Source organism: Poromitra crassiceps, assembly GCF_964638095.1.
Source record: "Poromitra crassiceps genome assembly, chromosome: 3".
NCBI lineage: Eukaryota > Metazoa > Chordata > Actinopteri > Beryciformes > Melamphaidae > Poromitra > Poromitra crassiceps.
In genome coordinates, this window is record NC_139625.1 from 14,211,108 (window position 1) to 14,226,272 (window position 15,165).

At 41.3% G+C, this 15,165-nt stretch overlaps 3 protein-coding genes across 3 annotated transcripts; all 3 read right to left on the bottom strand.

The window, feature by feature from the left end:
• Window positions 1-1,080: 1,080 nt before the first annotated feature.
• Window positions 1,081-4,195, bottom strand: cldn10d (claudin 10d; the record flags this gene model as incomplete). Its single annotated transcript, XM_083634054.1, has 5 exons — window positions 1,081-1,267; window positions 2,394-2,501; window positions 2,653-2,734; window positions 2,835-2,996; window positions 3,964-4,195. 5 exons carry the CDS (start codon window positions 4,193-4,195, stop codon window positions 1,081-1,083), a joined length of 771 nt encoding a protein of 256 aa, XP_083490180.1.
• Window positions 4,196-4,346: 151 nt separating this feature from the next.
• On the bottom strand, window positions 4,347-7,886 carry LOC310772984 (claudin-10-like; the record flags this gene model as incomplete). The annotated part of the gene is made up of 6 exons (XM_083632929.1): window positions 4,347-4,357; window positions 5,645-5,706; window positions 5,800-5,887; window positions 5,995-6,156; window positions 6,762-6,901; window positions 7,795-7,886. 6 exons carry the CDS (start codon window positions 7,884-7,886, stop codon window positions 4,347-4,349), a joined length of 555 nt encoding a protein of 184 aa, XP_083489055.1.
• Window positions 7,887-8,669: 783 nt separating this feature from the next.
• Window positions 8,670-13,534, bottom strand: cldn10e (claudin 10e). The gene is made up of 5 exons (XM_083633347.1): window positions 13,114-13,534; window positions 12,024-12,185; window positions 11,085-11,166; window positions 10,794-10,907; window positions 8,670-9,194 (listed from the first exon to the last, which is right to left on the bottom strand). Exons 1-5 carry the CDS (start codon window positions 13,343-13,345, stop codon window positions 8,783-8,785), a joined length of 1,002 nt encoding a protein of 333 aa, XP_083489473.1. The 5' UTR covers window positions 13,346-13,534; the 3' UTR covers window positions 8,670-8,782.
• Window positions 13,535-15,165: the final 1,631 nt, after the last annotated feature.

Genomic DNA, 15,165 nt, shown 5'->3' on the forward strand with positions numbered 1-15,165 from the left:
AGTGTTCATTGTATATAGAATCTGTTAGAATTATCTTACATTCAAATCAATGAAATACAATACGGCTCTCCAAGGGAGGAGTACTCCGGAAATCAAACATTTTGAGGTACTGTATTTAGTTTGTGTCAAATTTTGTACTTGACATTTGTACGTGTGTTGAAAGGAGCAATGCGATGTAATTTTGTACAGAACATATTTATACGAGTAATAAAATATGTTTTTGTTGAATAAGTACTAGTTGTTCATTCTATTAAGTTGAAATGTTATGCAGGAAACGGAGATTGTGCATCTATAATAAAATTGGCTAGGTGGACGGGCGGTGTTCGGCCCGTGTCGACCGAGACCACACAACACAACAACACCAGTGTTGGACAAGCTACTTGGAAAATGTAGTGAGCTACGCTACCAGCTACTCTACATTAAAATATAGCTTCACTCATTTGATGCTATCCCCAGCTAAATGTAGCAAGCTAACCTCCAGGCTACATGCCAAAATAAAAATAGCTTGCTACTGTACATCAAAGCTACTTTTTGTTTGTTTGTTTTTTGCCAAATTTCATCCCAGTGATCAAGAAGAGGGAATTCCAGCACATCTGGGATAGGCCTACGGTCGATATTCATGCGTGGAGACAAAATACTTACTGTCGATGGTAAAATTGGGAGAGAGGAATCATGTCTAGGAAAACCCTTTTTGAATGGAACCTATTTGTAGATTTAGTAACTGGGGTTCTTGTGCGCTACACGCGCTCGATTCAGAGAAAAAAAGGACAGCCCCACCGCCCCGTTTGACCTCGCTATAGACACTTAAATCTTGGTATACACACACAATACAACACAACACACACACTATACACACAGATACAGCCCTTCAAACACAGACCTTCAAAATAAAAGCCCCAAAACCCTCAACATAAAGCCCAAATCTTCCAAATAAAAGCTGAAAGGTTTGCACACATTCACAGGTTTCCTCTCCACACAAATGTCTTAGGATTACCGTAGGTTATTTGCAGCCATGCACCACTTTCTCTGCCTTTGTAACCAAGTCACTTTCTCAGCTCAGAGTTGAACCTAAGAGGTGGTTCAGACGAAGTCGTCCCTGCTGAAGGGCCTGCTGGTCTTGGTCGTAGCTCTGGTCGTCCTGCTCTTCCTGCCTTCGTAGAACAGCGGTGGCACCAGCGTCACTCTGGAGGAGGACGCCGGCAGCATGTAGGTTCGTCTGGTCCGGGCCGTGGCGTAGGTCGCTGGCCTACGTGGCTTTTTCTGGGAACTGATATGAAAAGTAGTAGGGATGAATGAGATTCTGACGGAAATATTTAACATTTATCCTAATAAATTAATGCTACCCGACAAAAAGCGAGCAGCAGTAACTGCTTTTTGTGTTTTCAGAATGAAAGATGATTATGGTTTTGATTTCACATCAGCAAAAATACCCAAGAATGCTATTAACAGGGTTCCTATCAAGGTCTGGAAAAGTATTATTATTACTTTATCATTTCCAGGTCTTGAATAATTTGGGAATTAGAAAAAATGTCTGGAAAAGTATGGAAAATGTGGTTCAGGTCTGAGACCCACTACCGAGTCCACAGTTTTTGTTGATGTGAAGAATAATGTTCAGAGAGAGGGATGCTCTTATTACTCAGCCGTTATATCATATATGCATTATATATCCTGCACCAAAATCACATCCAATCAAGAACATAGGCTCTGCCTGGAAAGAGTTTTAAAAATGGAAAGTGTGAAGCAACCCTGCCAATCATCTCACATATTCTGATATTTGTGGCTGTGAAGAACACCATTCATCTATGCAGTGATAAGTTAGCACTGGCAAGATAGTCTATCTGTCTAAATAATATTGATCACCAGATCAAAAAATATACTGTAATATTTTAGCTTTATTTTCTATGCTGTTCTTTTGTATTGTAAGCAGGGCGTCCTTGTAAAACATAGCTTGCTCTCAATGGCTTTTTCCCCTGTTTAAATAAAGGCATGATGATGATGATGAAACCTTCAAAACAAATCAAGGTCTGGAATAAGTATGGCAAAGTATAAACTTTGCCATACTTATACTTACAGTATATAAGTATAAGTACTTAAGTATAAGTACTTCTGTACTAACATCACTTTAGGTGGGACAGGACATATATTTTAAAGCATTTTTTTCCTCAGTTTCACTGTCCATGCGGTTACAGCTGTTTGGCTCTGTAGGGCAGAATAGTTAGGGCCATAGATATAGGTAATATAAAATTATATGAATTGGGTGATTTTCAATAAATTAATTAGATATAGGTGATATTGAATTATATAAGCTATTGGCAATAACTTGTATAATATTACCATATGCAATACCATATTGCACAGATGTGAGTGATGTGGGAGGTTTTGGATATATTTACGTTGAGTAGAGACCCTCTCTTCCAGAGAAGAAGCTCTGCACCAATGCTGCAGAGATGAGAAGGCTAGCGCCTCCCCAGCCAATGAAAAGTGCAGCTCCCAGTTCGAATCTGAACAGGGAAATTATTTATGTCTGTGAGTCGGAGCACTTTGATTTTCTGCATTTATTTTCTTACGGTTTTCATCCGTTTTATTGACAGAGACCGTGTCATATTTATAGTCTTAGCAAAATTCACTCGTTTCAAACGCAAACGTACTCACTTCTGTGCCCTGAAATTTGGATCCAAAAATTCTGTTATGACTCTATTGCCCCACCAGCAGTAAGTGATCAGACCACACAATCCTAGAAGAAAGTATGGCATACTGTAAGCATCTTCAGTTAGTGCATATTTCACAATGCACACATAATATAATCTTGAAAAACATTTTAAAAACATTCTTACCTGAAACGAGGTAGGTCACACCGCCTGCAAAGGTCACCCTTGCATTGGCAATTTCTGAACCGCCTATTTTAGTGCATTTCATCCCTACCAGTGTGAGGACGCCTCCAAAGAAGCCGGTGATGACAGCACATACTGCCAGGGCTCTGCAGGCGTGCAGCCAGGCTGGAAGAGAGATGATTATACAAACAAGTTACCTTTCTCACTGTGGAACTTAACCCACAGAAACGTTTACTAGTGAGATCTGGGGAAAGTGTTGCTATCAGGGATGCACAATATATCGGCAATCGTATCGGTATTCGCCGATGTTAAGTCATTGTTAATATAGATCAGCATCGGTCCGATGAGCAAAATAACAGCAATGTTAATATCGGTTGTTGTATCGTCCAAGATTTTCCTAGTGAGAGGAAACAATGCGGTAAATCTATGATTTTTGGCCGGGGTTTTCAAAGTCTGAGACTGTGGGCCTTTCCCTGCCTAGACAAAGCTTGGAAAAAGGTGCCCCCCTCGCTAAATTCCTGGATGCCTATGGGATCATGATTATCTTATTTGATCACATAGACACTCAACAATTGACCCGAGATAGCCTGATATTGCTGTTTGACATACTTCAGACTACAGCAAATGCATGAAAAATGTCTGTCTTAAAGGCATTATGGTTTCTGAATCTGGGAAAGTGGGAAAAACTGTCAAATTCCCCCAAACTACCGTATCTCGGAACTATCTCTTTAATCAAATCACACACATTTAGGCTATTCTATGTGATCTCCTTTTGATAACTAATGTAGTATCTTTTCATTTCCACTCACTGAGCCTCCCCTGAAACTGCTTGGCGCCCCACTGGGGAGGCCCGCCTCCCACTTTGAAAACCTCTGATTTATGGGCTTTTCCAAATGTTTTGGAAATAAAGAAAGACTTTTTCAAATTCACAGTGTTTACATGCATTTTTCAGTACGTACAAAATTTGATAATAATAATAGAAACTTGTTTTTAAACAGATCACATTTGACATCGGTAAATATGGGTTATCGGCCATAACAGCAATGCTAATATTAGTTATCGCCCCGGTAAAATTTCTTTCAGATCAAGTTTAACGTGATGCTGAGGGTAAAACCAAACCAGAATATCCTACCAGGCAGGGCCAGCATGGAGGGATAGTCCTTGCAGTCAGAGACCCCCGTTGTGTCTGAGATGCAGTCCTTCCACAGGTTGGAGTAGTAGTTGCCGGTGGTCAGGACAACTGTGCCCACCTCAGACCAGGTCCAGTACTCGATGGGCAGAGTGGAACACACCAGGATCCAGCCACTCACACAGCACACAAAGCAGCCGATCTCGATGTACATAACCACTGTTCTGTACTTCATGGCTGGTGCCCTGTCTCGCTCCAAAACAAGCCGACCCTATGGAATCTAATAGATGTGAAAAACTAAAAAAAAAAAAAGATCCGCTGCACAGGAAAGTGTGTAAACTTGCAGCTTTGAGAACTTCTGACTGGAAAGGCGAACAAAGCTCTATCTAGCACATCGCTGATGCATAGGTATGGGTGTTAGGATTACATCAGAGCTTATCTTTTAGACACTTTTGCCACGTAAGCATCTCTTCTTTTCCCAGGACTCAAGGGGAAAAGCTGCCAAGGATGGAGTTTTGCTGGCTCTTGCTTCTGTTGTAGTAAAAACACACAAACAACTACACCACGTACAATCACGTCAGTTCCTGTTTGCTTTTGGTAGAGTTAGAAATATAATGACAGAGAGGATGTAAAAGTAAAGAGTGACTTTCACAGATTTATCATGTACTATATTCATCCCTGAGGGCGCCCTATTTTGCACAAGTGACTATAATATTTGTAATACATAATGCAAACCAGTGTAGACACTTGCTATTATATGTGGCAGCATGAACTGAAACTATATGAGGTAATTGTGTAGCGTTACACAATCACAATATTGCTGATAGCCATCTTGTAGGGAGAGCAGCTGTTGGAGCCATTTGCCCTTATTGACTGTGAACATTGTCCATGCAGGCGGTTGTTCTTTCCTCTGGAAACTCCTTTGTCTCTGATGAAGGGAACCATGGGATTTCTGCTGCAGGTGGAGTACTTTCTCCTGCAAATCACACACACACATATATATATATTTATTTATTATTTATATATTTCTGACTCATGGCCCACTTAAAATCTCAAAAATGATTAATGATTACTAATTACTTTTTGCGGCCTGTTCTCAGAGCACTTATTTTGCCGATAAAAGGAGCTGTCCATCAGCACCACAAGGAAATCAGAAACTAAAAGGGAGGGGCTGTCTGCAATAGGCTAATTCGGTAACGCTTTATTTTACAGGCCCATATGAACTAGTATGAACACCAGGGTGTTCATGTCTAATTACAAATAGCTCATATGTAACTACATATACATATAATTAGACATGAACACCAATGTAATTACACAGTAATTACAATTACATTGGTGTGTAGTTTATTATGTAGTTATGGCATCTGTCAGATAAAGGGTTACTGCTAATTCCTAAATAATTCATTACAAATTAAATAACCGTATCATTCAACAATGTGAGAAATGCATTCTCATACGTAATAATTTTCTCCACAAAGATTGTAATGTTTTCCAAATGATTTGGCGGCCCACTTGCAACCCCTTTCGCGGGTAATTGGCTGCTGTAGTGAATACTAGTTTAATTTACAGATTTCCAGGCACATCAGAATAATACTAGGGGAGACATTTAAAGTTAAGTAAGTTAAAGGACCAAACCTTTTTGGGTGGGTTATTCTGCATGCAGTGGCACACTGAAGTGTACAGCCAAGTAAAATGAGGAAACTCCCCACCAGCCCAAGGTAGAGGGGTGTTCCAATATCATATCTACACAGAGATAATAACAGTTAAAATGGGCTACTGTCTTTCATTCATCAACATTTCCATATTTCTGAGGGGTTGTCAGAGATCAAATATGACCTCAGTTTCGACTGGTCTGCTTTGCCATGTAAAAGGGCTGCAGCAACTCTGTTTATGTATAAACAATAACCAGCCATGTCTGCAACACCTGCATGAGGGGAAAGCCATGCAGTGACAGATGAGAAACAAGACAAAACTTGAAAGTGCGTTCACAAACGTGAAGGGTTGGTCAACGCTAACACATCCTATACTCACAGCCAACCAAATGCAAGGCAGACGCTGTTATTAGCATCTTGTCGTTGGTTCTCTGGCCTCCACCGATGTATGTGCACTCCATCCCAACAAATGCGAGCACTATGCCTACCAAGCCAAGGCCCAGGCCGATCATCAGGAGCGCCCGTACAGCCTGGATGTATGCTGGACAATACACACACACAAACAACAGATCAAACCATCCAAAAATGTGCCTTTGGTCATAACTTCATCCATTTGGAAATACAATCATCTCTATGACAATTGTGAATAGGTCATACTGTATGACCTATGAGAAATAATCATTTACTTTCCTTTCAATTTAGGAGAATACTCAAAGAAAGCAGTATACCCAAAAACCAGGTACATATTTTGTTGTTACAGGGTATACGTATGACTCATATGTATACCCTGTAACAACAAAATATGTACCTGGTAGTTACAAAAATAGGTATGGTATAGGTTCTTTATAAGTCCTGCTTTATTACCCCCTTATTCCATAAATTCAGATTTTGTTACCCCCCCCCCCTACTTTAGCCTGGGTAAACCCAGCCTCCACGTGACCTCTATCGATGTGCTATCAGTCACAAGACTTGTGACTGATAGCACATAGATAGAGGTCACGTGGAGGCTGGGTTTACCCAGGCTACCTCTACTTACCCTGTAAGTTGCGGGCTGTATTCTAAAGCGTTAACTAAAATTCTTATTCATAATAGAGACATATAGACAGAATCAACAAGAACTAAGAAATCATTGGTCGGTGTACCCACATTTCACCGCCCACAGCACCCCAAAGTCTACACAGTTGACCACAGCAGTGGAGTCTTCATAGCAGTCCTTCCACAGGTTGGACCAGTACCAGGCCACCGTTAGCACAGAGGAGCCCCCTTCTCCCCCCAGCTGGGCCACTCTCCAATAGACACATCATAGAATAGATAGACAATAAAAAAGACAAATACATGAATGAAAACTGTAAAAAAAAAAAAGAAATCGGTAAATTACAGGGACCGGATACTCCCTGATAGGGCAAATGAACACGATATAGACAGTGTGAGAGGCTTAAGCATTGTTTAATCTTATCAGATACCATTTAGCTCCAAAATTATATTGTAATTTATGTACTTCCTTTTGTCTTGATTGATTTGCATCCCTTTTTGCCTCATCCAAATACACATTCAGATTCACTTTTATTGCCAAAGAAAATAATTATCAGATTGCTTACGAGGAATTTGACTTTGTGTAAGTATGCAGCATAGCGGTCACATCAATCATTAGAAGACAAAAACAATACAGAAAGACAATCACAAAAAAGTTTGGTGTTTTTCATTTTTTTTAAATTGTTTCCATTTTATTTCAATTTCAGATCAGGTTTAGTCAGGTCAGGTCTAGTGTGGGTGTGATAGTTTTAGTTTAGCTTTCACTTAGTTTCAGTTGTAGTTTGGTTGATAGGAGTGGTATCTTTAAAGGTGCAATAATATAGGTTAAGAGGATCTGTGTTAAGAACACATTATTTTGTAATAAAAACAATAAATCGGGAACAATAATAAAAATGGGACCAATTTGGGAGCACTTAAAAATGGTCCACATCAAATTCCTTTTTTTTACAGAATTTTTTCTTTTTTTACCCTGCACATGGACTAAAACACAAAAACGAACAACATTTGTATTTCAGTTTACGAGAATATTTTTTATAGAAAGTACAATTAGTTCAATTAGAAAGTACAACTAGATTCCACCAACCAAACATTTGTCTCCCACAGTCTGTATTCATTCATTGCACCCTCCTTACTCTTATTGGCCTACCTCCAGTGGTCCATGGCGAGGGTGCTGGCCACCAAGCCCCAGCCCAGTATGGACACCAGCAGGCCTAGGATCTGAGCCAGTCTCCTCCACATCACACCACAGGCTTCACTGCTAGCTACTACTATTGAGTAATGTTAATGTTAGTTAACTGGTGAAGTAAGATTAAGTTTACCAGACAAAGGCAAGAAATTGTAGCTGAATACATTTTGAATACTTGAAAAACACTGGAGTAATTTATGTTATCATGCAAATACTTTTCAGGCTGTATCAATGTCTGGAATAGATATCAACACATTTTAATGTAATGTATAAACAACCCCAAAGCTATATAAAATGGTATTTCATATATTATATATTTTAAAGCTTTTTTATTTAATATTTTTCCATGTCTTTTTAGCAGTCAGTGAGTGAGATATCCTTAATTTTGCTGGAAAAGCAAAACCACTGACATGAAGGTCACGAATAACACCCTACCTTGCAAAGGAAGTATTCCACACGTAATTTAAGTGAGGATTTTTCTTCCATACAAAGCTGTGGAGTGCCACTCTTCTTACTGCTGCTGCTTATGTGGTTTTGTATAAAGGTTTGAATGGTAGCAGCAAAAAAAGCTAATAAATAATTAATCATAATAATAATCAAAGCTTTGATATATATTGAAATTAAATATTATTTTGATAAATGGGCCTGAATTTTTGTTTTGATTGTGTGCTATTGATAGTATTCTGTTACATCACCACACGGCCATCTTGGTAGGAAAATAACAGGTGATTGTGATCAATTTACAGGTGATTACAATCAAGTGACACTTGACACGTGTATTACAGGAATTGAAAGCTATAGAGCAGAAGCAGGAGGGTTTGCCAGACAATTTTTTATTAATAAAAACACACAAAACTATATTATAGCTTTTGCCACAGATTCATAACTTGAATGCAAGCATCAGCCCATTTTGTCCATCACATTAACAGCATTTGTGCCCCATCAGATATCAGATGTAGGAGTTTTTGATGAACGGTTCAGTCTCACTCCTCGACCTGCTGGACAGAGAGGAGATCATCCGACTGCTGTCGCTGCTCCTCGACTCAGATCGACTTGACCTGCTCGACCTCGATGAGCGGCCAGACTCCGACCCCCGTGACCCCGCTGACCCCGACCCCGCAGTCGAGCCAGACTTGGAGCTTCGGCCCGACTTTGATGAGCGCTCAGACTTGGCTGAGCGTCCGGATCTGGACGAGCGTTGGGACCCGGAGGAGATGCCGGACACTTCCGAGGGCACGGACTTGGAGGACAGCTCGGAGACGGATGACACTTTGGTCTTGGAGGTGATCCCTGACACGGTGGATAGAGCCGTGGTGGACTTGGCCTGCTCCGTCTCAGGGAGAGCATCCATGACGATTATCCTGGGGAGAGAGACACATTATTATCCTAACTAGAAATATTGCGCGCTTCGCGTGCTCCTTTCTAGCGTCCCTCACTGCCTTGTACGCTGCGCTCGCCACCCTCTGCCAACTGTACGGCAGAGCCCAATTGTGTGCCACACCGCGGAGCCGCCAGCCACCTTCTTATAGTAGTGAGATGGGGATAGGCTGCTAAGATGCTGTCGTTGGGTTGGGGATACTTGGGCCCCTGCTGCTGGGGTAGAAGCGGTCATACAAAGAAGTCATACAAAGGTAAGAAGAAAAACTAACCCCCCTTTATAACATGGCGGCAATCATGCTGCGTTCCATTCGCACTGGGAACTAGGAATTTCCCAGTTGCATGACATCACACCCAAGTTGACCGTGTTCTAGTCAAGCAGTCGGAAAACCAGCCAGGGTTAGCCCTAGCCAGGCTAGCCATTTCGCGGTAGTTTGCGCATACAAACACCGTAGCAACATATCCCCAGATAGTTCAGAGAGAGGCTAGCATTGTGTGTATGCGGATAAGGTCCCGAATAAGACAGAAGTGCCAGTACACACTATATTACGACAGCTTTCACTGCTGCCATCCTGCATTTTGCGGTAACGGTTGGTTGGTGAGGTTCCCCGAGTTTTGGAGTCAGTGTTGCCAGATACAGCTGATGGTTTCCAGCCCAAAGACTATTCAAAAACCGCCAAAATGCACAGAAAACCACCCAAGGAAATGCAGGTTTATGGAAACCAACAAAGGACTCTGTAAACCTGCCCATGCCAATTTTTTCCTGCACAATGCAACCCAAAACAGCCCAATCTGACAACACTGCTTGGAGTAGGAAAACAGAGTTCCCGTGACATCGCGTACCCATCTGTGAACTTGTAAATTCCCAGTTCCCAGTGCAAATGGAACACACAATCAGTTCTCAATCAATTTTCACTTATAGGCTTGATAATTCCATGAATAATCTCCAACCATGGGGAGGCCTACACCAAAACTGTTGTAGTTACATTCAGCTCTTCAGATTTCCACCAATTAAACCCCTGTTGATGCGACAATAGTGCTCACCTGGCCTGCCCTATTGGCGCGTGCGCAATGTCTCCCTCCCTCTCCTCTCTCTCCCTCTCCCTCAGTCTCTCTCCCTCTCCTCTCTCTCTCCTCTCTCTCCCTCTCCCTCAGTCTCTCTCCCTCTCCTGCCTCAGTCTCTCTCTCTCTCGTGTGTGTGTGTGTGTGTGTGTGTGTGTGTGTGTGTGTGTGTGTGTGTGTGTGTGTGTGTGTGTGTGTGTGTGTGTGTGTGTGTGTGTGTGTGTGTGTGTGTGTCACTGATGACATCAGGGGTACTTGAGAGAAAGGGGAAAATGGAAAAATGTAAGAATAAATCATAAAAATAAATGAAACATTAAACTAAATGTGCGTGGGATGCATTAAATGCAACTCTTTCACTCCATTTCTTATTTTGTAATCTTATGTTCTTCAAAAGTTGGGTTATCATTCATTGCATCATACGCTATAGTTTTCCCTTGCAGTTTTCTAAGCAAAATGTTGGATTTAGAAATCAGGGAAAAGCACCTGCAACAATACTAAATGTTGCCAAAGGCTGTACTCACGTTTCTCCCCCTCCACAAAGCGGCTTACACACTGACCACAGGTAGAAGAAACCGCCGGTCATGTGAAAGGCAGAACCCACCCAGCCCAGGAACAGAGGGGTGCCAAGGTCAAACCTGTTGGTGCAGAGAGAGAGAGAGAGAGAGAGAGAGAGAGAGAGAGAGAGAGAGAGAGAGAGAGAGAGAGAGAGAGAGAGAGAGAGAGAGCAGGTGGTGATAAATTATAGATTGCTGAAACATTTATTTTACTGACACTGGTTTTGGTGTAAACGGTATCTGACCACACTAACTTACTTCAGTCCTTCAAAGTTAGGGTTGAAGTATTCTCCTGAGACATACTGCGCATAAACAGCATAGCCAGATGTGGACAGCAAACCTGAAGTCAACGTGAAAATCATATTGAGAGAGACATGACTAGATAGATAGATAGATAGATAGATAGATAGATAGATAGATAGATAGATAGATAGATACAGTAGATAGATCTTTTTCAGATTTCTCTCCAATTGCGTTTGGCCAATTCTCCCTGCTGTCGTGTGTTGCTCCACCCCCTCTGCCAATCTGGAGAGAGCTGTACAGTAGACAATGCTTCTTTTCACCTGACAGCGAGGAGTTTCACCGGCAGGACGTATCACATTCAAGGATCACACTATTCCCCCCAGTTCCTCTCCCCCCTGAACAGGTGCCCCGACTGACCAGAAGGGGCACTAGTGCAGCAACCAGGACACATGTCCCCCACGCTGACCATGCCCCCCCCCCCCCCCCCCCCGCTATGACAAGACATCGCCTGAATGGATCCCCTTAATCCGGCTTCCCACCCGCAGACACGGCCAATTGTGCCTGTATGGATGCGGGGGTAACGGGGGCACAAACCTGCGACCCTCGTGGTAGTAGGCAGGGACTCTACCGCTGCACAACCGACGCCCTAAACCACATCAAAATCTTGCCCAGTAGAGCCAAATTTTGCCCAGTAGAGCTTTAATAATCCCTGTATGTAAATTAGTTCATTTCTGCAAACAACAATAGGATACAGACAAGAATGCAACAAAGAAATCAACGAAAACAAAAAGAACCAATTGAAACACAATTCAAACTATATTACTATATAGAATATTCTCATGATCACATTTACAGATGGAAGTAATAGCTGTACAGGAAGTCATTTGCATAAACACCTGCAGACAGTTTACACGTGCATCAGCTGTTTCCTGCCGGCTGAAATGAAGCGTTTACCACTAATGATGTGGCACCATCCCCCGCTGTAGATCATCCTGTACTTTGGCTTGTCTTTACCCCCGATGAAGGTGCACTCCATCCCCATCAGGCTCAGCACGAAGCCCAGCATGCCCAGGGACAGAGCTGACATCAGCAGGCCGCGCACGATCTGGATGTAGCCTGCAGGGGGCCAAAAGGCAGGCACAAAAAGGCAGAGTTGTGACCAAAGCCACTTTCAGACATGAACTCTGGATTATCAAGTCAACTTTGCACCATTCTTTAGGCTCAAGTCAAGTCCAAAGTCAAGTCCATGTCATTAGTGTCAAATCACAAGTCTAAATTATAGAATAGCAAGTCAGGTACAAAATAAAGAGTGTATCAATTTAATATGTTACAGAAAACCTCTGCTTGATGCCAAACTGCATTTCATTGTACTCTGTGCAATGAAAATAAAGTTGAATCAATGAATCAAACATCTAGGACTTTTCAATGCAATATGGTTGTAATAGGATAAAAACTTGGTAGGAGCATCATGAGTTTGATTTCTATAATCGGGTTCAACTTCAATAAATTCAGTCATTCGGATTCCATACAAATTCAGAAAGCACCATTTAAATTCAGTCGTCTGCTGGAACAAATCCCATCACTTTCAATCTAGGTTATTTTAGAAACCTATCCAAGTCATCAAAGTCAAGTCACCAGAATCCAAGTCAAGTCTCAAATATTCTCTTGATGAATCAACTCAAGTCTCGATTGCAATTGAAAATGTGAGTCCCCAGCTCTGGTAGAAGGTTATGAGTACATTACAATAGCCCAAAGCTCCATGTGTGACCCTTATATGCTGTATTATTTATTTATTTATTTATTTATTTATTTATTTATTTATTTATTTATTTATTTATTTATTTATTTGTTTGTTTATTTATTTATTTATTTATTTATTTATTTATTTATTTATTTATTTATTTATGTACAGTATGTATGTATGTATGTATGTATGTATGTATGTATGTATGTATGTATGTATGTACAGTATGTATGTATGTATGCATGTATGTACAGTATGTATATATGTATGTATGTATGTATTTATTTTCGTCTCACCCACCCTCCACAGACCAGAGCATAGGGAAGTCGTAGCAGTTGGTGACGGCAGTGGAGTCTGTGAAGCAGGCCCTCCACAGGCTGGACCAGTACCAGGCCACCTTGATGATGGAGGAGCCCCCCATGCCGCCGATGGAGGTGATCTTCCAGCCCTCCATGGCCATGCTGCAGGCCACGAAGATCCAGCCCAGCACCGACATCAGGAAGCCCCAGATCTGGACCACACGGATCTTCATCGTCGCTGAGCGGAGATCTGACCTATCTCGTCTGCTTCTCGGATCCCAGGAAGATCTTATGGTGGGTTCTTTTCTTGCTCCTCTATTTCTGTCCTCTTCTGAAGCACCTTGATCACTCAAGTCCACAATCCAATTTTGATATGTTCTCACTCAGGCAAGGCTCATGCTCATTCTGAGTTGAATTACAGTTGCGGCTTCCAACCAAACAGCGAATGCTGATGTCGGTGCGTCCTGTTTCTGAACTGCTCCTCTCACAAGAAATAGAGGGAGCAAGTAGCACAGAGGGACAAGGCAGGGGCAAAGCTGGAGGTCTTGGCTTTCTCATGTTGCTGTGTTGTTTCCCAGGACCTCTATGCGGATACGGGTGAGAGACAACAGTTGCTCAGGTTCCCAGGACCACGGTGAAGAGATGTCATGCTTGGCTCTGGACTGAAAGTGCTCACCTTAGCATTTATCTCAGATTACCAAAACAACTGCCTTCACGTCCTCACTCTATCCCCATTGGACTGTTTGGGCCTTGTGCAGGCACCAGTGTTGGGGGGTAACTCATTACAAAAGTAACATATTACATGACTGTAATGTATTACTTTTAGCAGTAACTCAGTAATATAACTTATTACCAATAGGATTTCAGTAATATTATACCAGTTACTTTGTCAAGTAACACATACACATATAAATATACATATACACATACACATATACGGTACACACATAAAGATGCAATCTTTTCCTAATCAAATTGTGTGTTTTTATGCAAATAACCACTATAGATGACAATAACAAAGGAAAAGGATAACATTTAGAATTTTGGACAGTTTACACTGACTTCAAGACGGTTGCAATTATTTTTCAAGATAAAGTAGGGCAAAAGTAGTGTAATAAGTAACAAGTTACTCTACACAGACAGCAATATTGTAAAGTAATTACTTTCAAATGAAAGTAACTCGTAATATGTAGTATAGGCTATTACATTTTGAAAGTAACTTGCCCAACACTGGCAGGCACAGCGCAAGGGAAGAATAAAAGGGAGATTCTGTATTAGGGATTAAACGGCATGATGTATGAGAATTTCATATCACGATTATAGTGACCAAAATTATCACAGTTATCAGTATTATGGTGGTATTGTTCAAATGTGCTGAAAATGTTCAAAAAGTACTGATGCACTCACTGGAATCATTTCACCAAGGCTGTGCACCTGCGTCTGGGGGACTGTTGCTAACTTTGGTTGATGATGGACAGTCAGTATTTACCGTGTTTTTCAAAGCGCTGTAATTATGAAACACAATTACAATTTGAAACGGTAATACTAACTGTCCAGGAATTTTATCATTGTTTATCATTAAACCGGTAATCGTTTCATGCCTAATCTGTATAGAGTTAATTGCATCACAATCCATAGCTGTCCTCCATGCGTTTTCTATAGATAGTCTATATTAACATATAATAACCTTTCAATGATTTCACTTCAAGAAAGCTGGCTCTTTAAATTCAGATATCACCTCATATAATATACATTATTTCATTAAACTATGTAATGACATTGGTGCTGTGGACCTAAGCCTTAAAGCATCATCTCTTGACTTTGCCCCAGGCTATACGCAGGTTATTAACAATTTCACTGAGACCTTACTGTGCGGTGGGTCTCATAATTACAGCATATGGTCTTTGTGCTGTTATAATTAGAGTTAAATCCATGACTCTGGGGTTATTAGAGTCATGGGGAGTGATGGATGTTCACGGTGAGCTTGAAAGAAGTCCTCTTTGTTTTAAAGTCCCCTCGGCTTATGACAAAGTTTTGGGTCGTAGCGGGGAGC